Source organism: Aureobasidium pullulans, assembly GCF_000721785.1.
Source record: "Aureobasidium pullulans EXF-150 unplaced genomic scaffold scaffold_4, whole genome shotgun sequence".
Taxonomy (NCBI): Eukaryota; Fungi; Ascomycota; class Dothideomycetes; order Dothideales; family Saccotheciaceae; genus Aureobasidium; species Aureobasidium pullulans.
This window is the reverse complement of record NW_021941024.1, coordinates 439,468-466,100: the sequence shown is the minus strand read 5'-3', so window position 1 is coordinate 466,100 and position 26,633 is coordinate 439,468. Positions and strand designations below refer to the sequence as shown.

The 26,633-nt window shown below is 51.0% G+C and overlaps 8 protein-coding genes across 8 annotated transcripts; 3 read left to right on the top strand and 5 right to left on the bottom strand.

Annotated features, from left to right (window-relative positions):
- Positions 1–1,061: 1,061 nt before the first annotated feature.
- On the bottom strand, positions 1,062–2,784 carry M438DRAFT_313752 (pectin lyase-like protein). The gene is made up of 2 exons (XM_029902574.1): positions 1,854–2,784; positions 1,062–1,801 (listed from the first exon to the last, which is right to left on the bottom strand). The coding sequence occupies exons 1-2, from the start codon at positions 2,686–2,688 to the stop codon at positions 1,203–1,205; spliced, it is 1,434 nt and encodes a 477-aa protein (XP_029763140.1). The 5' UTR covers positions 2,689–2,784; the 3' UTR covers positions 1,062–1,202.
- Positions 2,785–5,146: 2,362 nt separating this feature from the next.
- On the top strand, positions 5,147–6,890 carry M438DRAFT_268658 (uncharacterized protein; the record flags this gene model as incomplete). Its single annotated transcript, XM_029900273.1, has 2 exons — positions 5,147–5,644; positions 5,700–6,890. 2 exons carry the CDS (start codon positions 5,147–5,149, stop codon positions 6,888–6,890), a joined length of 1,689 nt encoding a protein of 562 aa, XP_029763139.1.
- Positions 6,891–7,378: 488 nt separating this feature from the next.
- M438DRAFT_372552 (S-adenosyl-L-methionine-dependent methyltransferase) lies at positions 7,379–10,327 on the bottom strand (the record flags this gene model as incomplete). The annotated part of the gene is made up of 4 exons (XM_029908355.1): positions 7,379–7,808; positions 7,876–9,984; positions 10,038–10,252; positions 10,304–10,327. The coding sequence occupies 4 exons, from the start codon at positions 10,325–10,327 to the stop codon at positions 7,379–7,381; spliced, it is 2,778 nt and encodes a 925-aa protein (XP_029763138.1).
- A 216-nt stretch (positions 10,328–10,543) lies between these two features.
- M438DRAFT_363096 (uncharacterized protein) lies at positions 10,544–13,933 on the bottom strand (the record flags this gene model as incomplete). Its single annotated transcript, XM_029907627.1, has 3 exons — positions 13,433–13,933; positions 13,337–13,381; positions 10,544–13,283 (listed from the first exon to the last, which is right to left on the bottom strand). Exons 1-3 carry the CDS (start codon positions 13,675–13,677, stop codon positions 10,544–10,546), a joined length of 3,030 nt encoding a protein of 1,009 aa, XP_029763137.1. The 5' UTR covers positions 13,678–13,933.
- A 618-nt stretch (positions 13,934–14,551) lies between these two features.
- On the bottom strand, positions 14,552–15,340 carry M438DRAFT_291725 (YjgF-like protein). The gene is made up of 3 exons (XM_029901757.1): positions 15,112–15,340; positions 14,894–15,051; positions 14,552–14,837 (listed from the first exon to the last, which is right to left on the bottom strand). Exons 1-3 carry the CDS (start codon positions 15,271–15,273, stop codon positions 14,771–14,773), a joined length of 387 nt encoding a protein of 128 aa, XP_029763136.1. The 5' UTR covers positions 15,274–15,340; the 3' UTR covers positions 14,552–14,770.
- A 733-nt stretch (positions 15,341–16,073) lies between these two features.
- M438DRAFT_332769 (MFS general substrate transporter) lies at positions 16,074–17,985 on the bottom strand (the record flags this gene model as incomplete). The annotated part of the gene is made up of 6 exons (XM_029903540.1): positions 16,074–16,755; positions 16,806–17,288; positions 17,340–17,379; positions 17,431–17,489; positions 17,540–17,849; positions 17,907–17,985. The coding sequence occupies 6 exons, from the start codon at positions 17,983–17,985 to the stop codon at positions 16,074–16,076; spliced, it is 1,653 nt and encodes a 550-aa protein (XP_029763135.1).
- Positions 17,986–20,048: 2,063 nt separating this feature from the next.
- M438DRAFT_159428 (uncharacterized protein) lies at positions 20,049–21,704 on the top strand. Its single transcript, XM_029899037.1, has 4 exons — positions 20,049–20,367; positions 20,430–20,524; positions 20,572–21,215; positions 21,275–21,704. Exons 1-4 carry the CDS (start codon positions 20,297–20,299, stop codon positions 21,356–21,358), a joined length of 894 nt encoding a protein of 297 aa, XP_029763134.1. The 5' UTR covers positions 20,049–20,296; the 3' UTR covers positions 21,359–21,704.
- M438DRAFT_159417 (uncharacterized protein) lies at positions 21,535–24,792 on the top strand. Its single transcript, XM_029899036.1, has 3 exons — positions 21,535–21,727; positions 21,782–23,019; positions 23,070–24,792. Exons 1-3 carry the CDS (start codon positions 21,710–21,712, stop codon positions 24,679–24,681), a joined length of 2,868 nt encoding a protein of 955 aa, XP_029763133.1. The 5' UTR covers positions 21,535–21,709; the 3' UTR covers positions 24,682–24,792.
- Positions 24,793–26,633: the final 1,841 nt, after the last annotated feature.

Below are 26,633 nucleotides of genomic sequence, written 5' to 3'. Positions count from 1 at the left end.
CAAACCGAGTTGCTCGCTAGGATTACTTTGTGGGCGTGAATTTTGAAGGGCCGAATTTTAGAATGATATCAGAGAAGGTTTTGTTGTTGAAGTAGTCGCGGTGGCTGTGCTGTGTCAGATTTTGCATTTTTCAGCATAGAGGGCGTTGACTTACACTTCCACTTCCTCTGCCGTGGATATCTCACCAGATGGCATAACCGAGCTATCCTCCGACGAGGACTCGGCCGAACAACTCTCAACATCATCATCATCATCATCATCATCCGAAGAGTCATATTCACCCGTCGAATTGCCATTCCATTCGCGAGCAAGCAACTTATCCCGGATCCGTTGAGCAAACCTGACTGCATAAGCTTCATTAAAGAACATCCCTCTCGCAAACAACCGCACAAATCCGTTGTTTTCAAACAGGTGTGTCATACCATGACATACGACTTCGAATACTTCCTCCTGGAATGAATCGGATACGCCTACTGCTGTGGGACCGAGTACCCTCATCAGAGCTCGAATGAAGGGACTGGTGATCATTTCGCGATAATTACAATACTGTGGTAGGAAGAAGTCAGAAACCAGGTTGCAGCAGAATTTCCTGGCTTGTTGGTGCAAGTCGGAAATCCCGTATGTGTTTGCTACATTGTAGTCGGTGAGAACAAAGTCGAAGTCGTAGAGGTATGCGGGGGTGGATGGTATTTTCCAGGCTATCCCGTAGCAATGTTTCAACATCACATAGATTGCTTTTGCGTCGTGCGTAGCCTTGAGGTTGATAACTGCCATATCTGTTTCCTGATCGATTGTGAGTGGCTATCAACAAAGCTTCAGAAGGCAGGGAAGGCTTACTGGATCAATGACCATCTCCTTCTCAAACTGTGCCGAGCATCCAGCGAGGAACACTCTATGGGCGTGAAACTCATGCCTTCCGAACTTGATCATCACATCTGAGAAACTCTTGTCGTTGAAGTAATTGCGCGGCTGAGCCATCATGAATATGTTCGAGGAATAGCAGGAGCGTATTATGGTGAAACTTTGCGATGAGGTGTTGAAGATGAACATATGAATAATTGATGAGGAAGCAACACCTTTCAACAGCAAGAATCCAGCGAAGATGGCCCCTGAGACATCTTGAATTTGGACGTACTGAGAGACAACAACAACAACAGTCCTTGAGAGTCTCACTTGAACTTGATTGTCTTGCTGAGACCATCTCACCCCGAAGCACCCTTTGTACAAGTGACACCCAGGCTTCCAGGAGTATTGTTGCAAAGAACCTGTCCAGCCCCCGAGCCAGCCTTGACAGCATAATTCTTAACCTTGACATCACAAGTTCCCTTGGCTCCACAGTTTAAATTAGCAGTAGTAGGCGAATACTTCTTGCTAGTAGTGCCGGAGAAGTTCTCGAATACAATTCCCTTCAAGACAGCATTGTTGCCATTGGTCTCGCAGTAAGTGCCATCTTCACCATAACAGCTCTGAATTTGAATGGCATAGTCGGAATTTTGGACTTTGATGTTGGTGTAGGTAACATTGGTGACTGTGGAGATGCCGTGACCGTTGCCCATGGGGTAGGTCTTGATGCCGACGGCCTTTGAGGAAGAGATCATGGTGGCATCTGACACGTAGATGTTGGAGACGGCGTCGGCGTTGGATTTTCCGAGAGAGCCGACGGAGAGCCCGTGAGAGCCTGTGCAGGTGATACCAATGACAGTGGTGAAGTTAGAGCCGGGCTTGAAGGCAACACAGTCATCATCGTTCAATACGGTGATGTCGGTCAGGGTGACATATGTTGAGGCACCAATGTCGAATCCTGAATGATGGTCAATTGAGGCTCAAGATGGTCGTCAAATGTGTTTACTTACCATCGGTATTCTTTGGAAGATTCTTCGAGGTCGAGACGGCAGACATGTTGAGATTGGAGTAAGCGATATTGAGAGCATTGCCCTTGACAGAGTGGAAGACGTTGGGAGGGTTGATCATGGTCCAACCATCCATCTTGATGTTGTTGCCACCATCGATGTAAAAGAGAGTGGGACGCTTGTAGGAGCTATCGGTAGCGAAGTGATCCCAAGCCTTTTGACCGTTTCCATCGATGACTCCAGCTCCAGTGAAGGTGAGACCAGGAACACTCTTCAGGTGGAGGATAGCAGTCTTGCCTTCCCAGTAGGTGAGATCATCAGAGGCCTTTAGGGTACCGTCAAGCTGGAAGACGCACGACTTGCACCCGTCAAACTCGAGGACAGTGTTGAGATAGTAAGTCTTGCTAGCAGGGATCACGATTGTTCCACCGTTTCCACACTTCTGAATGGCAGCATAGATGGCCGGGGTATCATCCTTGGTAGCAGCACCTCCGGCAGTAGGAGTGCAAACAGGACCTTTGGCGACTGCAGATTTAGCAGGGGCGACTGCAGATTTAGCAGGGGTGACTTGCTTTGCAGCGGCGGTCTTTGAGACGGTTGTTGAAGTGGAAGAAGAGCTGGAGCCGGTACCAGATTGATCAACCCAAGAACTGTAGCTGTCTCCAAGCACGGTGTTGATGCTGATGGCGGCGGAGGCATTGATTGTCCATTTGCGCTCGGAAGTGTTGGAGCCATCACCAGAGTTCTTGTACTCGTAGTATCTGGGAGTGGCACCATCAGCCATCTCAGTCCAACCGGCGGCATTGACAACGTTTGAGAGTTGAGATTTCTGGAACATGACTCTTGCGTTAACTCTCCAAGGACGACCAAGGAAGACTTTGCCGACAAGATCTGTGCCATCAGAGATGACATTGACGTTGTTGAAGACATACCACGCAGTGTCATCGCTCGTGGTGCGAGACGAAGCGGTGATTGCGCCAGGACCGTTGCTCATGATAGTGCATGAATCGAACCAGGCTGAAGCGTCTCCAAAGATGTAGTCAACGGCACCCTTCATCAAGCAGTTCGAGTAGTACTGAGTGCCGGTTTTGACATAGAGTGTGTCTTGGTAACCGAGGAAAGAGCAACCGTAGAAGCTAAGCTTGTTGGCATTTGCAGTGACTGCAACAGCTTGTGCACCCTTTCCGAAACTGTTCTCAACATTGATGTTGTACATCTTGAAGTTCACTGCTCTAATGTTCATGGTGGAGCTTGCATCCAGGCTGCCTGCAGCTGGAGAGCTGATGCCATGGGTGATCAAGACTTTGTTGGACTTGTAGCTCGATGTATCGGCAGTCTCTCCGTAGAAGGTCAGAGCACCGGCGTAGTCGATAGTCAACTGTTCCTTGTAGGTTCCACTCTTGATGTAGAGACATGCGTCGTTTTTGGAACTGCCTAGAGCCTTGATGGCAGAGGCGATAGTGGTGTAAGTGGCTCCAGAGCCGACAGAGAGACATCCTTTTGGAGCGGCAGTGCGAGCACCACGCTTCTCGAGGGACTGAACTTGAACGTCTCCCTTAGTAGGAAGTGCCAGGAGTCCTGGAAGGGAGCCCAGCAGGGCAATAGTAGAAAAGAATGAACGCATTACGAATTAGTGCATGGAGAGAAGGGTAACAAAGGAGTGACAAGAGAGAGTGGTCCGAGGCCAACAGAACACACCGGGGTGGGAGTGCATGATATACCTATGTTCTAGTAACCCCTCTGCACATGCGAGTCGAGACTGAGCCAAAGAAAGCGACATCCATATTACTCCGTACGGGAATTCATGTCGAGGCGGAAGGCTCGAGGCATCGCTTGCAAAGTAGGGCTTCCTCAGGGCTTCTTCAAGTACTCACTATATATAGAGGTGTAAAGCAAGAGTATGCCAAGCTTTTATATAGAGTGGCAGTTTCAGCAGCAGACGGCGTTTCAGGATGCGAAGCGGGGTCTCTTACTAGTTGTCAAAATGCATGACGATGTCTAGAACTCGGAGAAGGCCCAATGACAGAGTTGGAAGGTTGAACTCTCAACTGGCCCCCTCTGAGGTCTCAAGATAACCATCCATCTCTATGATTAGATATGTGTTAGCAACCAGTGCGCCCAAGACACGGCATGCGCTGAGTCCGCAAGAATGAGGGCCACAGGTGTCGTTTAGGAGACGAGCGAGAAATATACAGTCAGGTGCGCCGTCTGAAATCTGAACATCGCAGGGGAGATTAGCCAGCCAAAGGGCGCTCGGTAAAGACATCAGCCACGGCCAGCCAGACGGATCTTGATTGTCGGATCAAACCGAACGTGGAATTGCATGTGCCGAGAAGCACTGCCAAAACCCATTTCAAGCGACCCTTTATCTTTGGTCTCCAGAAATGGCAGTGTAATGACCGGAGAGTTTGAAGGTGGCTGTCAACGAGATAGGCACGATAATCGTTCGGGGAGGAAAGCCTCCGAGAGACAGAGCCGAGGTACAATCTGCCGCCAGGTTCAAGACTGACAGGTTCGTAGGACGAAAGGGCATCTAAGTCTGCGGGAGATGGAGACTTTGTGTTACAGAGTGCGATATTCTGATTCGAGGAAGTGATGTTGGCAGCACACAAAGGTCAGAATTAGGCGTCTCTTGGCTCATAAGATCTGCGGTACATGTTCATGGGGCGGCTGTCGGAAGTGTCGTTCAGCTGTCATCGGGAAAAGGTAATCGAAACAGTAATGCAAAAGATTACTCGTAGATGGGATAGTTTGGTGCGACAAAGACAACAGGCATAACAAAAGATAGGTACGATGTGTATTGCTTTTGGGAAGACGTTAGGGCATCGTTGCAGCGAGTCGATATATCCAGCGGTTGCATGACCTCGTCCAGCAAAAGGATTCGCAACGAGTGGATGCTTATCGCAGCAAGACTGGGTCAGTGGCGTTATAGGCCTTTACTGGGCTGGTCAAATGTCTTGCTATCTCTCGGCAAGTTGCGTATTACATGCACTCTTCACTGTTCCTTGTTGTCGAGCATACTGCAGAGTGCAACGGACGACAAGTCTTCCTCCATCGCCACTTCCCTTCTGCGCGACTGGCGTATCAATATCGCGCGATTCTTGAGTTCAGACGGCACGTGGGTTTCTCCCGAACATCTGGAGACGGCGGTCCAAGCGCCTAACTACGGACAAGGAGGCTTCAGGGTGCAGTCTGGCCCGTCGCATTCGCTTTCTCCCCTTGGTGGGTACATAGTATCCCAGGAACGACCTTGAGCGCTCACCCCTCTGCGGAGGCGGTGGGCTTTATACAAGAGAATGGGCCTATGGAACAATGCCCCTCCGGAGCCTCGCACTCGACGTGGAAACTGGCCGACGCTCCTCTTCAGCTGGTGGTGTACTGGCTTTGCCGTCGTCATCATCCTCATGCGCCTGGCTGGGAGGAAGATCCGGACTGGACGACTGTTCCAAGAAGACCGGGTCATGGCCTTGAGTCTGATCCCTCTGCTTGCGCGCATGGGCTTGATTCATGTCGTCCTCATGTACGGAACCAACAATGTTCAATCCGAGAACTTGACCGACTACGAAACATACCTCCGACAAATAGGCTCGAAACTGGTCCTGGCTGCGCGAATCAACTACGCTCTTTTCATCTGGATCAGCAAGTTCACTGTATCCGAATTCTTGAAGCGCATAACAAGTGCCATCTGGAGGCGCAGTTATGAGATTACCCTCCATTGTATACGCATCTTCCTGGTAGCGACCTTCATTGCTGTTGTGATAGCCACTCTCGCCGAATGCCAGCCCTTCGATCATGTAAGCCACTTACATACAGCCAGGACTCGTATGACCCAGTCTAACAGCAGTACAGTATTGGCAAGTCGTGCCAGACCCAGGCCCTCAGTGCAGACAGGGATATGCACAACTCATCACCATGGGCACCGCCGACATGATCACCGATGTTCTACTAGTCGCTTTCCCTATTCCCATCGTACTGCGCTCTCAGATCCCGCTAAAGCGCAAACTCTCCCTCGTCTGCCTGTTCAGCTTCTCCGTCGCCCTTATAGTCATCACAGGCATGCGCATGCCCAATGTCATCGAACATCATGGACGCCAGCAATACCGCACAGTGTGGGCCTCTGCCGAGATTCTCGCCTCTGCCGCTGTCTCCAACGCCGTCATCCTAGGCACTTTCGTAAAGGATCGAGGAGTCAAGAGAAATAAATACAGGCCCGAGGGCACTATGGACACAATATCACGCGCCGACACTCGTCGTGCCACCATCGCATCTCTACACCGCGATAGTGAGGAAGCCTTGTTCAGGCAGATGGGCTGTCGTATGCCCGACGAGCTCTGTGATTCAGAGTCTTCTATGCCTAGACCTGCGCCAGTTGCTCTTACACCAACCAACTTGAAGAAGCCCGTCCAGCATCATCACGCCATGATGTCGCCCGCCGATGCAAGTGACACTCCGCCGAGTCCGCATGACAGCGCCGATGCCTTGCGCAAGCCCTCTTCTACGACTGCTTCGACAGCAACAGGTCAAAGCGTATCATTCTTTGATGTCGGTGGACTGCTGGGTAGTGGTGAGCCTCGACACGATTCTTCCGGTACCACAACACAAGACTTTGCTTTCTCGACTCCGCGCACCCCAACATCTCCCGGACCCTCCAGACCGACGCATGACATACTCTCAGATCTTGGAGGAAGACTCACACTGACGCGAACACGATCCCGTCGAGCTTCTGGAAACCGAGAGCGATCACGATCGCGTCCCTCAAATAGTAGAGATGGGCCTGTCGTACGACCAGTATCACAGCCGCAGCGTCAACGCGAGAACAGCAATGCATTGAGCACAGATGACGTGGGTGGCCTTCTCGAAGGCAGCGGACCCCGACCAAGCAGATTCGAGCTGGAACCTATATCGCCTACCACAAGAGCGCCTCCGTCGAGTATACCGCCGGATGATCAGGCGCCCCCGCGACGATCAGTACCAACCGCTCAGCCGAGAACTGACAGTGACGATCCAAGTCTACAAGACGTCGGCGGTTTGTTGAAATAAATTTATACCCATTTACAAGGAGGATCTCAACATCACGAAGGACATGATACATTGGGCGTTTTGGTTATCTTTTCTTTTCTTGTCTTTCTCCTTTTGAACGATCTACCACTTTTTCCTAATGTTTGGATTGTGTTTTCATTTGCTGCGTTGCAGAGACCTATACCCCTGTTTTATATGTATGTAGCTAGTGCAATTTCCATAGTATTCTATCATTGTCATCTTTTCCTTTCCACTCAACTTCTCCAATCCTTTTCTTACTGTCACATGTTATCGCTGTGTGCAGAGCGAGACGATCAGACACACAACCACATTCAAGAACATCGTGACCCGAAGGAGGAAGAGTTGACAATAAAGATAAAAAACACAATCACGAAACCAAGATTAGATAGTTGCAAGAGAAGACGTCAAAATATCTCCGCTTCATTTCACATTCCTAAAAACTCCCCGCCTGTATCGAAGTTCCATGACTTTTTGCCCCCACCTACACTTTAAACGGTAGTGTTGACCTCATCACCCTCACCTTCACGCTCGGGCGCCGCACCGACAACTTGATCCTCATCAGCGATGACCTGCTGCTCAGCTCTGAGTGCATCTTCCGCGGCCATGGCATCTTCTTCCGTGCCCACGCCACTGGCACCGATGGGGGCGGTGGCATCCGCGTCTTCCATGTCTGCGTCCACGTCGTTTAACGCTACACCGCCATCGCTGTTATCGATGATGGTTTCCGGGGCGGAGGTGGAAGAGACGGTGGGGTCTGCTGTGGCTGCGGGACCGTTCTTGCGGTTGGGCTGTTGGCTGTGGTCGATGAGGGGGGATTCGTCTTTGAAGAGGCGGAGGAGCATGGCGCGGCGTTCTTCTTTTGGCAGCATGAGGTTGAGGGAAGAGATACTGCGCCAGAGAGGTAGTGTCAATCTCTCACTGCGAGGGAATAGGATATTAGCAAATGGTTCAGAGTTGTGTTTGGGGACATGGTCAAGAAACTTACTCAAAGCCATCTTCTTGGTCAGAGGGCTCGACACGCAGGATGCAACATCCCATGCCGATATCCTTGGCCTTCTCACCAATCTCGCCGAGCTCCTTCCAATGCTCACCGCTGACACGCGGGAACATCTCGATCAAAAGCTTACGCAGAGTCTCACGCTTATAGCAGCGGATGATTCTGTTCTCACCAGCCCAGCCCTCAACGATGGGAAGACCTTCACTCTGCAGACGCCAGCGGCAGATGTCTTGACCTTGTGCATCTTGCTTGACGAACATCTTGACACCGGAGTGGACGAACTTCATACCGCGGCCTTCGTTCTTGGTCAGAATGTCCTTGGCCAGAGCGGTGGTGTAGTAGATTGCCTTGACGGGGTTACCGAGGGCGTTGCGGACCATGAAGCGGTCGCGGGGGAAGCGGGAAGAGAGTTGGTAGAAGTCGAAGATGCCGTCGAGTTCTTCGTGGTCGGCGGAGAGGTACTTGAAGGCTTCCTCGTGGGGCTGGTTGTTGCGGCGACCACGAGGTGCTGCTGCGGAGGTTGCGTCTTCGGCAGCGACTTCATCCTGTCTCAGAGGGGCGGAAGGAGGCATGGGCCAGTGCTCCATTTGACCGACCTCGCCGATGGCACCGGGGCCAGCACCTTCATCCTTCTCGGTTCTGGCTCTCTTGATATCCTGGGCGGCAGAGTCGCCGACATCTTCAAGACCGCGCTTGTTAGAGGCGGGCTCGATGTCCTCGATAGCCTCCTTGTTCTGGCGTTGAGCAGCAGAAGCGGTTCCAGTCTCAACAGTGTGGTTGCTTGAGGGGGCGTAGTCCTCAATGGTCTCAAGCTTGGGAATGACACCCTCAGACTCGGGTTTGGCTACAATCTCCTTTGCGATAGAGACGATTGAAGGAGTGTTGTTGGTAGCCTTGGTCTCAGACTCGGGCTTGGCTCTGATCTCCGACTTCTTCTCAAGGACGGTGATGAAGAAACCACCAGTATCCTGCTGGTGGGGGTAGACACGAACACAGCGGTCAAGAGGGAGAGTTTGGCCAGGGGTAGGGAACATGCCGGAGACGACACGCTCAAGCGAAGCCTCAAATTTCTTTGACTTTGCGTCTTCCACCTCCTCCCAAGAGTTCCAGGTACGGCCCTCCTTGTCCATGATCTTCCACTCCTTCAATCCAGGGTAACGCTTGAGCTCGGGGAGCTGGTTGCTGACATCGACAATGTTGATCTTCTCGATGCCACCGCAGCGGTCAATGGCGCTGTTGATGACGGCCTCATTCTCGACGGGGTTCATCGAGCAAGTCGAGTAGACGACGCGACCACCGACCTTGAGCATCTGAAGAGCACGAACAAGAATGCGGACCTGAGTGATGTAGAGACCAAGACCGTTGCCAGGAATCCAGTCCTTCCAGATGTTGGGGTTCTTTCTGCAGGTACCGTCGCCAGAGCAAGGAACATCGGCAAGAATTCTGTCAAACTTCAGCCACTTGCCCTGCTTCTTTTGGCCCTCAGGAACAGGGTCCGAAGGAAGCTCAATCGAGGGGAACATGGTAGCGTCGTGGTTGGTGACAATCAAGTTGGGGGAGTTCAAACGCTTGACCTGGTGGACCAGCATCTGAGCGCGCTGGTAGTTGACGTCGTTTGCGACCAAAAGTCCGGTAGCTCTGCCATCATCGCTCCAGTCGTTGCCCTCCACAGTCTCGTCAGCAGCTCCAGTGGGATCGGTTTGACCATCCTGGTGTTGCTTTGTAGCCTTGCGTATACGCGATTCTTCTCCAGCGTGCAGCATCTCAACCAATTGAGCACTCTTACTTCCAGGTGCGGCGCAGAGATCGAGAACGGTGTGGTGCGACTGGACATCGAGGAGAAGCGGGGGAATCATAGAAACAGCTTCTTGACGACTGATGTTACCGACGGCGGTCTCGGAGACGAGGAACTTTTGGAAAGCGGCGAAGGGAGGGAATTTGCGAATGACATTCTTAGGAGTGGTCATGTAGTAGGCGAGCTGGTTGGGATACCAGGTGATGGGCATCGGAGGTTCGACATTTTGCTCGTCGAACTTCATCGACTTGATTTGGGGGATGAAATGTTCGTCCAGGTTCTTTTGCACGGCAAGCGCATGCCTAGCGAAAAGTCAGCCACAGCTTTTCGCGATCTCTGATGGTGCTAATCATACCCTTTGCTGCCGCAGAAGCGGAACGAGTTGGGCAGCTCGCGTCTCAGAGCAGCCCAGAACTGTTCGCGCTCCTCTCCTTCGGGTACAATGTTGAGGTCGTTGTATAGTCTCTCGAACTGCTCGTTGACCTTGGGCACTTCGGCGTACGACTTGCGCTCAGTCGACCAGTTGTTGCCGCCACCTCCACGGCCCTTGCCCTTGTTCTTGCCCCAATTCTGCCAGTTTGTTAGTCGCCGTAGATGATGAGATGCTTTCATGACACTTACTCCTCTTCCTTTTCCGCGCGGCATGATTGATTTATGAAAAAGGTATGAGAACGAATTATTTCGGTTCGAACGTCACCAAAAGAGAAATCGAAGCTCGACTCCCGCAAATGCACGGGCCATCGCGCTTGCAATTGCCCTTTTGACTGTCCTTAACTCCGCTGCACCATCAAAGACATTGGAATAAATTGACAATGTAAACCACGGGTATAAAGATTTCACAAAACATGCCGCTACTTTTTGTTACCTCTGACCACCTCCGTTCGTTCCACCGAAGAAGAATCCATCGAATAGGTCAAATCCTCCATTCTCGTCCCATGGCTGACCACCACCGTCGAATGCAAGTCCGCCTGCCCCAAAGCCCATGTCGAATTCTCCATAGTTCGCTGGTGCTTGTCCTGGCTGTCCAACTACTCCACCTTGATCTGGAAGTTGAAAGTCTTGCAGAAACTCGAAGCCTTCCAGATGACCCGGCACTCCCTGCGGTCCAGGTCCTACGTAATTCTGTCCTCCTCGGGGGTAGTAATGGTGTTGGCTGGGTGATTGTCTGGCCAAAGGTGGTGGTGTCGACTGTAGAGATGGGTCGATCGGTGGACTAGGTGCATACAAACGAGGTGAGATTTGATTTTGTTGGTATGCGGGCCCTGCAGGCGTGTTTGGGAAGCCTTGCCCTCCCTCACGCTTGATAGCTGGGTTTTGAGCCCGAGCTACAGGGAAAGGCGCTCGCCTCTGGGCGGATGGTCGGTTGGTGGACTCATCATCAGTAAACAAATCTCGGAGATTCATGTCAAATCGAGGCATGGGTCTCCTAGCTTGTTGCGACTGCTGTTGCTGTTGTGGCCTGCTTTGGTTGACAACCGGCATCGCTGGATTTGCGTTGGGCTGCCTAGGGCTAGGATCACTAGATGCAGCATTTACCGAATGTTGCTGCACTTTTTGCGCTTGTGCAATGTACCTCAGAGCTTGTGATCCAAATCCCGTCGTTTGCTCAACCATCGCGATGGTAGCTTTACTCATACGATCGAAAGCATCTCGACACGCTTCAGCTGGAGGACACTTCTCAATCATGTCTCCAAGTACAGATGTCGCTGCCAGAATTGTGAAGTCGACGTCATCCAGCGTGAGCTTGGATCGGACAACCGTCGAGTGCCAGATGGCATACAGGAAAGATATTCCGGACATGAATAGGTGATGGGTAGCGAGGAATGTGTGGTTGACCAATCTCACACGATGCAGTTGTCGGTAGATTTTGAGCGTCTTCTGGCCAGCTTCAGCCACCTTCAGGAACACCATCTCCTCGTCCTCTTCTTCGTAGTCAACATGGCCAGGACTGGTCACATCATCTCCGGTTGATGCATCTAGCTCGCCAGCAAGTGACGGCGGTACTGACAGAGACTGGCGATAGAGCATTGTTACAGTTAGCCAGTAATTGAGTTCTAAGAACAGTGGTGAGAACGCGACTCCGGTCATCGTTTGGGTGGGTGATGACTCAATCCACTCATATAACCTTCGGTCAATGTCGCCTCGCCATTCCCTGAAGCTGGAGTATCTCGACAAAAATGGCGAAGGAAGATCCGTATGCATCCATCGATTTGCTCCGTTGACGGTTCCTCTTTCTCTGAATTGCTGAGTTTGGCGATGCTGCAAGACCTGCAACACTTCGGACTGCAACAATCGAAGTCTGAAGTAATGATATGAGACATGCTTATAGCTCGGTATGCTACCATATTCGTTCTGCGGCGGTGTCAAGAAACCACTGGGTGTAATATACTTGTCATCAAGTAATGTCGGGAACTCAGTGGTGATGACTTGATCCGTGATACCGAAAGGTCTGCCAACGCAAGTTGACACCAGGCGATCGAACGAGTATACACACCACCACAACCTCCTTCGGAAGTCTCTGATATACTGGCGACGTCCGTACTCCTCTCTCGCGGCGCTTGTCATCTCTGTCTGGCCTTTTTCGTCGCTGACTTCTGCAGAAGCCTCCGGATCTTCGTTGTGTAGACCAAGGTCCACAGCGAGACGTACTGCTACTCCTACAATGTACCAGAGACCTGGCGCAACGGGACGGAGCAACGCAAATCCTGCTAGCAGGAGAACAGCCTGCAACTCCTCGAGACCACTGCCTATTCCCTCCGGTGAAGAAGAAGATGACCCGAGGAATGATTCCAGATGTACTATGGCTGAAGCGTGGTACTCTTCGGGTCGGGACTGCTCGTGAGACAGCTTTTGCCTTTTTCGGCTCTGACCACCTTTGCCATCAGCGGCGGCTTCCGCATCGTTATTCTTGTCAGAGGCCTCCAAAATCACTCCGGCACCAGTGGCAAAGACAATATTGAGCATATATAGTTCTCGTGGCGTTCTCTTCTTCTCCTCGGTCGCATACACCTTGTCAAACAGAGCCATGAACTCTCCACGATGAAGGATTGGTATTTGAGGGTTGGAGTGCTCGAAATACAGCTCCATGAGCCTTCGTCCGATATCCTTATCAGGGAATGTTGCTGGCTTGATGGCGGGTTTTGTCTGAAGTCCAAAGAAAGAGTCTCTCATGGTAGTACCTCCCGTAGCTGCACCACTCGTGAGAGGCTTCGAAGGTCGAACACCGCCACGTTCAGAGGTTGAACCGGACACGGAGCTCTTGACTGCGGCAAATACGACTCTGGCAAAAGATATTCCAGAAGTAGATCCAAGATACCTGGCATCCGATGCGCCCTGTACAGAGACCATTCCTATGTTGTGAACGAGGTTGGACAAGTGTTTCTGCTCGGTCTGCTCCGTTGATACAGCTGAAGTCGGGGCGACATTGGTGTCGAGATACTTTTGCGCGCCTACAACTACCGCTTCGCTAGCAGACGGTATTGTAGGAGAAGTAGGAGCTGTCACGCTCATGCTAAAGTCATCCGTTGGCGCATAGGGAATGTCGTTAGATTGCAACAGAGATTCCAGATGCTGTACTCGACTTTCCAAGTAGTAAACATAACTGTCCAAGGTCAGCACAACCAAGCTATAGACTTTGATTTGATCAATTGTTACCTTCTGGGTATCTCGCGTTTGCTGACGGGATCGAAGCCAACACACCTGAGATACCAGTTAGTCAAGCTGATAACATTATCATAATCTGAAACATACTTGACATTTGCCTTTTCGCAGCTCGTACACGCCGGCAGTTTCTGGTCGCAGCGATTCTTCCTTAGTCGGCATCGATTACACGCGCTGACATTGCGAAAGTTGGATGACGAAGCTGAAGACGCGCCATTCGAAGTCGCGGCAACACCATCCCCAGAACCACCTTCGACGGCATCATCAGCACCGTCAGTGACCTGCGGATTGGCACGCTTCTTCTTGTTGGACGAATTGGTAGTAGTGTAATTCATTTCGCGGTCGGCATCGCTCAGGAACGCAAGCGCGAAGCGGCTACGCGGAGAGGCTCCCTCTTGCTGGGCACACCGAATTGGACACACGTGGATCCGAAAGCAGTTGGCCTTTTAGTGTTGCTCCCTTTTTCCGTGCAAGTGTAATGCAGTGGTCTTGAGCTTCGCACGTTTCGACTCGGGTGATAATGACTCGTCGTGTGTTGTCCACACCTGTTCTCTTATGCCCGATATCTGATCATGCACTGATAAGGCCCGGTCATTGGGTTTTTGCGCAGGCGGAGAAGGACGTCGGAACGACGCGTTTTGGAGGGTCTGAAATAGCCGCTAACCTTATTCGTGTATAGCCTCGGATAGAATTGCTCCGGCTGTGTTTTTGTTCGCGGGAAAATAATGTAAACAATTCTACTATGACCTCCCCATGTGCTAAAGGTTTGTCACTGATACTGCTGTTGAGACGCACGATGCTTCTCGAAAGTAGAGCCAGGTCCAAGGAGAGAGCGTCAAATAGTCGCTCTCTGTGGATGACGTCCCCTTGCTCAAAATTATTGTGCATTTTGATGGCTGGAACGAACGATGCACATCGCCGCGTGAGAGTCAAGTTACATACTTTAGCACATAGGGAGGGATCTTTGATGGTTTCACGACCCCTTATGCCAGTTGTTGTCACTTCTAGCCGTCCCTCACTGCCATGCTTGGAGTACTCCGGCCTGTAAAAATGCACAATGTTTGTCAGATCGGTGGAGTTGTCCGCAGAGAGGCGACTATTGCCGTGTTCTTAGTGAGGGGCTACCTGGACAAAGCCCAGCTCAAACTTCCGACCGAGGCGCAGTCAACGCAATGTACGCTTGTCAATGTCACACGTTATGCTGTATTGAGCCTAACATGATTGCGTTGTTCTGGATACGATGATAACTTACAGCTGCTATGTGGACGTGACTGAGAAGGAGCAATTGTGTCCTGGATAGTTGTAGAAGGTACCACCCTGTCAGCTCTTCAGGACAGGGTCAGCATTTGTCTTCGATATTCAACGGCTCAGTTTCAGACGCTTCCTGATTGTGTACACCATCATCACTCCACCACCCATATCCACTCTCTATAGCACAGCAACACACTCAATTTCAACATCCGTACCCATCGGCAATGTCTTGACAGCCACACACCTATCAAAAACATTAGCATACGCAACAAATTGCTTCCAGCTCTGCGAGCAACTCACGTTCTACTCGGCTTGACATCACCCCAGTAAGTCTTGTAAACCTCATTCATCTTCACAAAATCATCCATGCTAGCCAGAAACACATTGACCTTGATGACTTTGTTGATCTCCGTGCCCGCTTCCTCGAGCACAGCAGTGAGATTTTGGATGCATTTGTGCTACAACAGTATCAACGTTTGTAGCTTTCTAGAGAGACATCAGAGGGAAAGGATACATACGGTATGAGCAGTGATATCTCCATCGATCAGTTTGCCGGTTTCGGCGTCCATGGCGATGGCTCCGGAGCAGTAGACGAAGCCATTGGCTACGATGGCTTGGCTGTAGATGCCGGGGAGGGGCTTTGGTGCCTTTGAGGTCAGGACTGCGGTTTTGCTGGACATGTTTGGTTCTGTGTGTAAGTCGAGGGAATGGTAGATGTGAGAACAATTGTGAGACAGTCGGTGTTGTGTGTTTGAGAAGATGGCTTATGATGCTGGAGGTTGATCGGCATGCTTATCGCCCCGCCGGGCCTGTCAACCGGTGCGCGGGGTTGGCCTATCTTATCTTGATGGTAACACGAAGGTATTCTACTACATATATCAAGATGGCAGATGTGTTGAGAGTGCGATTAGCGAACAGTGTTTGAGGTTGACATGTTGTCTAATGTTAGAAGGAAGAGATGGTTTGACATGGACATTCAATTCGAGCATCCAGCACTATCTATCAGAAGTATCAAATCGCAACTAAACTACTCGTATCATGTTACAGCGAATGTGAATAACTCGATGATCCAGGTCGCGTTCTTTGAACGAACGCGCAAACGCCCCTTTGTCTTCCCCTTCCACAGCCAAAAACTGTCCCCGAATAAAGCAGAAAACGGGTATAAAGCGCCAACTGCCCCCAACCCCAAAAGCCTGGTGCTTGCAACCAAAAACCAAAATACAAATAAAACGCCCAAAAGACCTATTTTCCAAAGGTAAGGATGTAGAATATTCCTCTAAAGCGGATCTCAGATCGCTTCGTGATGGATACGGAGCCTGCCGCAAAACTGCTTTCATCTAGATGAACTTTTTGAATCGAATCGGAAATGATTGTAGAAAGAATGCTGACTCGGAATGGTGGAGACTTTTGCACATTAGTCGTAAGGAAGGAATTGCGTGAGTCGTAGGGTTCTTTTGTATCGATCGAAAGCGAGAGTGATTCAGTTGCGGAGGTCTTCTGAAGGTACGCTCTCAAGCACGTCCGCGTCCAAGAAAGGTAGATCTTCCGAGTCCAGATTTGCTTCTTGAGCTTTTGAGTAGCGGCGCTTCTCTTCGACCATGCGCAAGCTCAGAACGGCACCAATAAGTGCAACGAAGCTGTTCGCCCACCAAGGAAGACCGAGGACTCCCACAGACAGCCCTAGTGATTGCACCAATCCTGATAATGTGGGACCGAATGCTCTGCACAAACTTGCCGAGGAAGCTGCTACGCCATTCAATGTGCCGAGAACCTTCTTGGATGGAGCAGCGTTGGCCAGCATGATCGCCAGAGATGGATAAGAGAGCGCTTGTGCTGTAACCTTCCAGACTAGCACGAAGTATATGCAAGGCATGCGCAGAGCTGTCGGAACAAGTGTGAGGTAGGGAACCATCAGGTAAAGGATCGGATAGGACAGAATGACGAGTCGGAATGTAGCCAGACTTCCAATCTTGCGATTGACGAAGGGAAATACGAATAGTGTAGCGAACATTTGGATAAAGCCTTGGGCTGAGAGAATGAAGCCAATAACTTTTGTCGGCAGTGCGAAGCCACCGGAGAACTGGAAAGGAAGGTTGGGAGCCTCGTGAGACTCGGGCAGACTGAAGAGTACGGGAAGAAGCTGTTCGGCGGAGATAGTGTGGCTATCTAAGTGTCAGTGCCCGGGCTGTCAATAATTTTGGACGATACATACTAAGCAAGGATACCATATCCGACGATGTTGAGGCAAACCTGCCAAGTAAAGGCATTCGAGACAGCCGCATCACGTCGACTCGACCCAGCTAACTGAGGTGATGCGGACTGAGCTTCATTGGGGAGCTCTCCAACAAGGATAGGGTTCAAAGCCGGAGATGATTCGCTTGAAGAGTAACCAGGAGGGACATCCTCGAACAAAGCCAAGGTCTCGCCAGCCTTCTCGTCAATCTGATTAGGCCGGAAGAAGTCCAAAAGCCAGTCACCAATGTCAAGACCATAGTCTCTGCGGTCCTTGAGATCCTCGTGAGTTTCCTCGAGGAAGAGTATACCGACAACCATTCCGAATATTACTACTCCAGCACAGACCAAGTTCGGAAGCAGGTAAGGGAATTTGTCGAATAGCGAGCCATGCTCAAAGTAGCCAGGGTAGTTACGAACAGGATCCGCGAGTGTGCCTCCAAGACCGGAACCGACGATTGATCTGATAACAGTGTAAGCGAGACGGCGGTTATGGTAGAACTGGCGGACCTACCCGAGGCACCAAACAAAAGGCATAATCGAGTATGCACGTGCTACGGATTGTCAATGGCTACACTTTAGTTTGTTCGCAGTATTTTACTGACCTTGATGGGCTTCAACAGTTACAACTTCGGCGACTGTTGTCTGTAATACACCAATGTTTCTGGTGCTGGTCAGATTCGCGTCAAACAAGCGAGCTGCTACCCCACTCACCCATTGAGAAGACCACCCAAAGCACGAGCAATGAGAGCTGTTGTGAGGTTGGGCGAGAATCCAAAGGCAATCATGCTGATACCAGTTCCGGCCAGTCCCATGAGAAGAATGGGCTTGCGTCCAACCTTGTCGCTCAATCTTCCCCACAAGACACCAGTCGAGAATTCGGCAAAGGCGAAGGCGGACGTGACCATACCAGCGTATAGAGAAATTTGCTTTTCATCGTTGGTGATGTGAAAAGAAGAGATCATGTAATAGACATAAGGAAAAATTGACATAAAGGCGATCGGCTCGCAGATACGGCACAAGGCTGCAGATATGTAAGCCAATTGAACAGATGGGACAAGAAAAAGGCTTTGAGGCATACCTAACACAAACAATTGTCGAGTAGGAAAGGCACTCGAGTGCTGTTGCACTCGGCGATGTTGTGCATGTGAGGGCGACATGGTGTGCGAATGAGGCGTGGGACAGGATAGACGGTGAAGGTTTTCCAATGCCTTTGTACGAGCTGAAGGGGGAACAGGAGAGCACAACTGTTTCAAGTCCTGGCAAGGGCACGCCCTTTATGAACAAATGGAAACCCGAGGACTATACTGGAGCGGCTGACAATGCAATGGTGAAAATGTCTTGTTCAAGTGGTGGAACGAAGAAACCGCGGATCCGGGTAGGTGCTGCGAACGTAATGGGACTTAGAGGCAAAGGCCAGCGGATACGTGCAGCAAGATTGGTGGTACGACCTGAGAGACGGTGAAGAGGACAAGTCAGGTGGCTGCGTCTGATGGAACAAGAGGAAGAAGACAGGGCGAAAAGGTTATTATCACCATTGTAACATTGCCGCTGACAGGCCCAGGCGAGAGCGGGTCGCCGTTGCAGTCGGTGAAGTGCATTCCTAAGGAACTGGTCAGTGTGCGTGGGCAAGAGGGCGAGTATTTCGCGGATCGCGGAAGTACGAAAGGTTCCATGCTTCCCCTTGTTGGTCATGAAACCTTGCAGTGGAACCAGCGCGGAGACTCTTGCAGGCACTAACTTGTACTCCATGCCCAAGGTTTTGGGTAGCCGGGAAGCCATTGGCTCCGGGGAACTCGGCTTCGGAGGTTAACATCGATCGTTTATTGAGCCTAATCTACAGCCCTATATTTCAATGATCTCCCAGATTTCGACCTGTCTCTGCTGTGCAAACTGGGCGATATATTGCCTCTGTCGTCGGTATTGTCGTTATATTGATTTGCATGAAGATTGATGATGAGCTCTGCACGTAGCCCGACGACAGAGTCAGCGACCCAAACGACTGGCGGTGAGGAGGACAACACATGCCCACACACCTCAGGCAGTGTGTAACAGTGCCCAAAGGTCATTCGCCCTGTTTGCGCGACCAACCACTGCCGAAAGCTGCCAATATACTGCCCGACTGGCGGCAGTCAGTAGCCGAAAGGTGAGATCTCCTGCCGGCAGCATCTGACAATCGTCTTGTTCGTGTACCGCACAAGTTGTATACCTCGAGAGGGTCCACGTAACCCATCAGATATGCCGGGAGATTTACTGGAATCTGGTAAATTTGATAAAGCTGGTTCATCTATCGAAGGGCAGGGGAGCAAACCAGGCGAGTGGGTTTCGGGATGGCTCGGCTGCAGCGCTAGTCGCAGAGAGACAGAAGCTTCCAAGGACCTTCTTCGATCAACTTCAGACAGCTCCCACGCTAGTTCAGGGACACGCTGCAATTCGCTCCGAGCAAGGTTTGGCCCGCGACACGTTTCCGGGCGCTGTCTAGTTTCCGCTTCTACAAGGCGCCGTCGTCGACTTTTGCATTTTGACTTCTGGGGGATCTTGGGAAATGGATACGCAACGTCATGGTACAGATCGTATTAGGTGGATCGGTGAAGAGACACTGATCCCCCTGTCGCATCACTTCATGGGGCCACTGCAGCAACCCGGCGCGGCGGCTTGCGAGCGGGTTTCTTGCAGCATGTTGTGTTTGTCGACAAGGACACACGAGTCACTGTTCCCGGCGGCTATCCCCGACCGAGGTGAAGCGGTCATGCGACTGGCGACTACTGGTTGAAGAACTGTCGCTCGCCGACATACATAAGGTGAAGCTGCTGCATTCAACAAGCAGTTATCGTGGCTATTGCTGCCTCGATGGCAAAGTGCAAAACATGTTTTGACGGGCGAACGGGCCGACGCATCATGCAGCTATGGGCCAGAAAGACGATCCAGATGCTGCAGAAGAGATAGATCGCAGGTTCAGTGATACTAAGCCATTGCAAACCATGTCTCGTGACCTATCACACTATGGATAACAGGGGTCACTATGATGCTCTTGCTCATGCATGAAACGAGGGAAAGATGTCTGATGTCGAGATTGTTGCGTCAAAGGAGAAAGCAGAAGCAGGAGCGTTGTGAGAGGCGCGCGATAGACGCCGGCTTGAACCCAATTGACAGGTCAAAGATGCACCACTGCGAGACCGTTCGGGTCGAAGTTTGGATGATGGGTTTCGTATTCGAGCGACAACAGACATGTATCATTATTTTTACATGCGTAGAGATGGAAGAAGCAAAGCACACAGGAACAGAAGCATCTAGCTGCGTTACAAGAATTCATAGCGGGTGTAGTGCGTTAGCGCCTGTCACCAAGGAACAAGCGCCATCTGTGGAGAAGAGGGCAGACGACGCAGACGGCGCCGACGTGACAATCGACACGGCTACATACGCAGTAGCACTCCTCAAGCACTCGACCCTCAACACATCACGGCTATTGTTATGGCTCTGGCGCAGTCCAACACTCGCGGAGGGCCACAGGCCTTTGAAGCACAACAACGGCGACTGGACTTGTATGCTTGCCTGTCCGATTCTTCAGGCGTGTGTTGCGAGAAGCTCATGAGTGTCTGTGTAGCGCGAGCGTGAAACAGGCCTGTCCAAAGGGCATCTATCTCACGCCCACACCTCGCGACCCGCACGTCTGGCAGGGTGTGTTGTTCGTCCGCAAAGGTAGGGTCACCGTGACGAATGCTTGGATGACTTCTCAAACCCTCTAGGGCCCTATACTCCCGCAATCCTGAAGTTCTCCCTGCTCCTTGCCGCCGACAAGCCTCCCACCATTACCATCTCCACCGACATTTTTCACCCCTTGGTCACCCCTCTGACCACATACACGTACACCACGAGCGACACGGGTGCCGATACTGTCCATGCCACCGATGACGAGCGCCTCCCGCCAGGAGGCTTCAGCTTGCGACACGGCTTTCCGAAATGGTTTGGACGCAACAAGCCGAGGCCTTCGTCTCAGATTGGCTCGACCGAAGAATCAACATCGACAGCAGAGCACTCACAACCGTCGTACGGTCCTCTTGCCATAGTGCAGATCTTGTTCTACATGCGGAGCACATTCGACACTGCTGAAGTACTCGACAAAGTACCGCTAGAGGCGGCTGGCAATCCAGGCGCATGGCATGCATGGCAGACCCATAGAGCGCGAGTCATTGGCACGACACCCCTCTCTGCAACACCAGAAGATGGAAAGAGCCCCGCATCCCCCACCTTACGTCAACAACCCGGAGGTGCGAGAAGGCCTGGCCAATGGAATTGGGAGGGTGTTTGGGAAGAAAGAGTCAAGAAAGGTGTCCAGGCGAGCATATCGCAACACACTTTGTTCGGTGGCGCCGCCTCAACCGATGATCTGGTAGGTTATTCTGCTTGTCAACCACTTTCAGAGGACTACCAACTAACTCTCATATCTAGATCAACTTCTTAAATGTTGACACAGAATCGATTGATGTTCCTTGGAACAAAGACGACGAAGCCAATGACAGTCTTGTCGCCTGATCTGCTTCTGTAGCGAGTGGTGACCTAGGCAAATATTTGGTTCCCAACAATTTTCTACTGCCAACTTCATGCTTTTCTAGAACTTCGGCCGTAAGTGATCGGTCTGATACATCTCGAAGATGAAATGTTCAAGCTCCAAATTGCTTTTGTTCGAGAGTAGGTAGTGGTAGGCATCTACATGGCAGTCGCACTTGCCTTTGCCGGACTTTCACATGACACGTCATGGGGTCAATAGCAAGCTTGCATCTCAACGTATCCTGATACCAGTCTTGTATCAACGAGCAATTTCCAGTTTTGTTATATTTTCCATCGCTTCAATTGGATAACGGTGGTATACTCCGCCTTCGAACAATGCCATCCAATAAAGAGGTGAGTCTCAGTGTTTCATGCGTTGTTTCGCAGACATTCTGACGACGTCTGCAGAATACCGATCCCAAAGCTATCCGAGCAGTACAGAATAACAAAAACAACTCCTCACCCAACACGGCATATGGCCATACTCCTGGCACTGTGGGATTGCGTGGATGGCAACCACCACAAGCTCACATGTTCGTCTCGGCTCCAAGCTCTGTGAGTGGCTTTCCAACCACCGCCCAGCAACCACGCGGCAGCGTATCACCAACAACTGCAATCGATCAGACCAGGCATAGCAACAGCTCGACCGAATCGCGATCATTGAACAGAGCTTCAGGGTCGCCCTTGAAGGTTCGGAAAACACGTGAAAACCTTCGAAAGGGTTATCTCAATGATGCTGTTTCGAAGGGTGCACACTCAGTGCCCGACCTTACCTACAGCAAACATACTGGCGTACAGCCACTCCGAGAGATTCAAAACATCGTGCACGATGAAGTCGTCAGACCTCCGTCAACCAACCCTCGTTTCAGCTGGGAGTCTAACAGTATCCATCTCACAACAGTCATCGAGCAGTCACCCTCCAAGCGCACCTCTAACCAATCCAACAGGACCGAGCCAAAATCTGCTCCGTCACTATCCCGAAAGCTGTCGGTCCGCAAGCGTGTAGTTTCAAGAGTGAAAGATGGTCTTCTTAGTCGATCAAAAAGTTCTTCCAAGGCGCCAGTGAAGTCTGAGGATGACGTTACCACCAGTCGTTCCGCTTCGGAGCATGAAAGGTTCACTCAGAATTCGGCAAACAAGAGTTTTCAGAATATGAAAAAGGAACATATCATTGCTTCACAACTTCTTGCTTTCGAATCGGTTCAGAGCTTCGTCTCGACCGACTCACCTACGGTAGACATCAGCTCGACTCTGCTAGCCTTATCGCCACTACACCCTGATATCAAAGGTGTCTTTCTGGGAAGTGACGGGAGCTTTCCGAGTCCATCACAAAGAGCTCAGCCAAGCCCTTCACCTTCTCCAGAAAAGACTCCGCGCCCAGACAGAAGATCTACATGGTCAGCGAAAGTCCATCTGAGCGTTCTATCAAAACCTCTTACGATGCTTCACATCAATCTATCTGTCACACCTGCGTGGAACACCCTTGACCTGGCAGATGAAGCGCAGATGTGGGCAATGATCAAGGCTGAAGCAGCGGTCTCAAGCGAGCCGCCAATAGACACAGATGAAGCAAGCTCTGCCGTCCCCTCCCAGCATGTTGGCAAGAGCCACAAATTCCTGGATGTAGTGGTTATCATTGACAACTCGTTTGTGTTCTACCGGTCCTTATTGATTGCAAGGCGCTAACGCGGGGTAGACCTTTGGCCTCCTCATTGGCTCTTCAAAGCATATCCGAGTTTACCCGGCATCTTTGCAGTCTGCTACGAGACCATGGAGACCGTCTGGCCGTGTTTTGCACGCACTGTTCCCACGAATCGCGGTGCTCCGATACCATGTCAGGCTGTCAGCTCCATCGTTTACAGAGGCCGAATGCAACAGCCCTTTCCATCGACGTGGCAAGACTGGATCCTAGCAAGGCAACGGCACCGCCTGCGGCCACTCAGATGTCTGCAATGATGCAAGAAGCTGTAGCGTCAGTGGTCGAGAGAAGACAGGATTCGAATGACAGTGTCACACATGCATTTGTATTGTCTCCGCTCCCCCGGATATGTACGTCAATGCTTCGTAAATTGGTATCCTGGCCGATCCATCAAGTTCAGTTCGGCTATGCCTACGACGCTCCTTTTCCTCAAGATCAAGCTGGGGCAAACGGATGGTGCTTTGAATGGGACGCAGATCATCACACGACGTTGGATGTCCTTATCCAGTCAGCGCGAGAAGAATCTTCTCATCAAGAACTTTCACACGTTAGAGTGTCCATTAACTCGGCCGAGCCCTGTCGCGTGGAAAGACTCCTGACTCCTCCCCGAAAGGCAACACTGCATCCGGGTCAATGTACCACTCTGTTCGCGAAAGTGCGGATACCTTCGATCAGTGAACGGCCAACTGCCGATCCAAAATCGATTGAGGGTCTGTTCAGCGACCTTCATGAAACACTCGGTAATGTCAAGAATGAGCTGTTCAAGGCGGATGTGCGGTACAGACATTCTCTTCTTCCTCGGAGCACAGAGCTTCGTACTGAGCTGGCTTGTGAACTGATCCGCACGAATAGAAACAGCCAATGGGGTTCGACCCATGAAGAGGAAGACAAGGATGGTCTGGAAGTTGAGATTGAGAAAGCCAAATTTGCTGCAAGAAACTATCCCCCGGATGTTGCAATCAAAATCTTGCACAAGAAGTTTGGCAAATTCTGGTCCGGCAAGAACGGACCACCAATTCTGCATAGCTTGCGCAAAGAGCTCGAGTTTCAACAGAAAGTGTCGGCGGAAACAACCAAGAGTGTAGCACAGTCGTCCTCAACAGCCATACAACGACAAGCTTCAAGGAGTACACGCCGAACCACGATGCATTTCCCAGATACCGAGGCTCTGCAGGTCTTCAACACAGCCCCTTCCACGCCTACCCCCGAAGAAAGCAACACAAGCATAGCCACACCTACCAGCGAGAGTCGCTCCGACCATGGACAAAGGCCAGACAGCCTCGTGATACAAGATGAGGCTCGACGGATTTGGCGGCATATGCGACGCAACAGCCGGACCACGTCAGGGATCTCAAGCGCATCCGAAGCAAGTAGCCGTGCCGAATCAGGGGCACAGCAGCAGCAAAGACCTCAGAGGCGTGGGTCACAGGAGAGTGTCATGGACCGGATGGCTGCTGCGGACACTCGCGTCAACGAGCTTCGCCTGAAGGCACTCCAAAACAAACGCAGTGTCGGCGCCGAGACATTGCGAGACTTCAGTATGATGCAGCAACAGCATGAGGATGAGTTGGATGAATCGCGATACGAGGCCAACTTGCCTTGGCTGTGAGTCGGTGTGGAAGAAGCGGTCTGGCATCACCGGTCTGTCAGAACGTCTTTCGCCTTGTAAAAGGTGGGCCTATTGATTTGGGAGGGCACTGCTACAAAATTCCGAATTAGGACATGCATGATCATCTCCTACGACATCACCAGCAAATCGAGAGGTTACCCAATCCAGGTATCTGGACGCAAGACGAGACAATGTCTCGAGACCTGACTTGAATAACGAAGCATGACCTTATCATACTCGACATTCTTTCCGAGAGCCTCCCTTCCAACCAAAATTCCGGACACATGTCCGCGTGTTCACCCGGTCGCCGGTGTCGCTGATATTGTCATTCTTATCCATCGTCGGCCCGCGACCCTATGCATGATGGCTTACTGCAACGAGGAGGAGTATGCATGAACCCATGATCCGACTTAGTGGAGTGCTCACCATTCACCTTACTACCACCACCTGTGTTTGCTATAGAATGACGATCAGCTGGACCGCATGGATGAAGCATGTCGTGGTGCCTAACCGCCCGATGCGATGCGAATAGCCATAATTAATGTGTATCCTCAGGTACCCTTTTTCGCCTTGCTTTTACATTGCGTCTACTTTTGGGCGCCTACTCATGCTTTGTGTCCAACTAACCTGCATTATCTGATTGATCACCCATCTCGCCCATCTCGCCATCCATGACTTCCATTATCTAACCGCTATGATCCTTGAACACCTTGATCCACTCTGTGCTATCTCGTAACCAAATACTTGGGTTTACTAAGTGGATCGTTGTATATTCCGGTCGCCACTTTCCGATTCCGATCACGGGTGCGACGAACCATACACCCGGTAACACAGAAAGACACCCACTCTGAACGGCACCGCGATCCGAACGATATCTCTTGTGTTCGAGTCAGTGTTGTTCAACCATCGAATTGACTATTTTCCGATCCGAAAAATGCCATATTCTCGCTGCTTCACTGTGTTCCACTTTTCATCTCGAGTGCATCTGGGGAGATGATTAATGTCGTGATGTCGTGATAGCATCTCAGATGCCGGAAGCCCGGGCCGCGAATCCGGTGGGCTTCATCGTTCCTCAACCACTTCATCTTCATTTCCGCCCTTGTTGCACTAAAGGTGAGGATATTGGTTGATAGAGTATCACGGTACCGACGATTCAGATAACGTCATTGAGACTTTGGCTCGCTTTCGGTGGTAGCCTCAGGCAATCATTCCGGGTATCATTTCAATCAAACATTCTAAACAGCAACAACTTAGACACCAGCACAAGTAGGAAAGACTACATTTCACACATACTTGATCTGCTATATCTTTGCCACTCTATACACTCGAACATATCACAAAAAGCCAACCCTCGTTCCAACTTAACCCAACTCCATCTCCTACAACCATAGTTTGCAACTCCACCCCCTGTAAAAATACACAATGTCTTTCGAAACCATCAGTCCGCCCGCAGAGATACAGATACGCTGGCTGAATATCTAGAAACTCTGGCTACCGGGTTTGTAGCAAAGACTTGTGCTTCTTTTTCTGAGGTTGTGAACTCTGTATGTAGACTGTAGATCTCTGTGAATTGTCTGTGAATCTGTAAACTCTCTGTAGATTGTCTATAGGCCGTCTATAGGACCTCTGGAAGGTCTCTGTAGGATCTCTGGAGAAGATCATTCTGCCATTTTACAGACGTTTGCTTGCCCCATACGATTGCCACCATCTCATCTTGATACCAACCATCTCCCCCTTCCACAGCTTGCAACCCTCATCCCCTGTGAAAATGCACAATGTTTTTCGAAACCATCAGTCCGTCCGCAGAAAAACAGATACGCTGGCTTAGCAGATAGGGGCCTACCCCTTTTCCGTAGCAAGAATTCATGTCTTTCCATCTCGCATATCCTATAGCTTGCGACTTTACCCCCCTGTAATAATGCACGATGTTTTTCGAGATCGGTGGTCCGTCC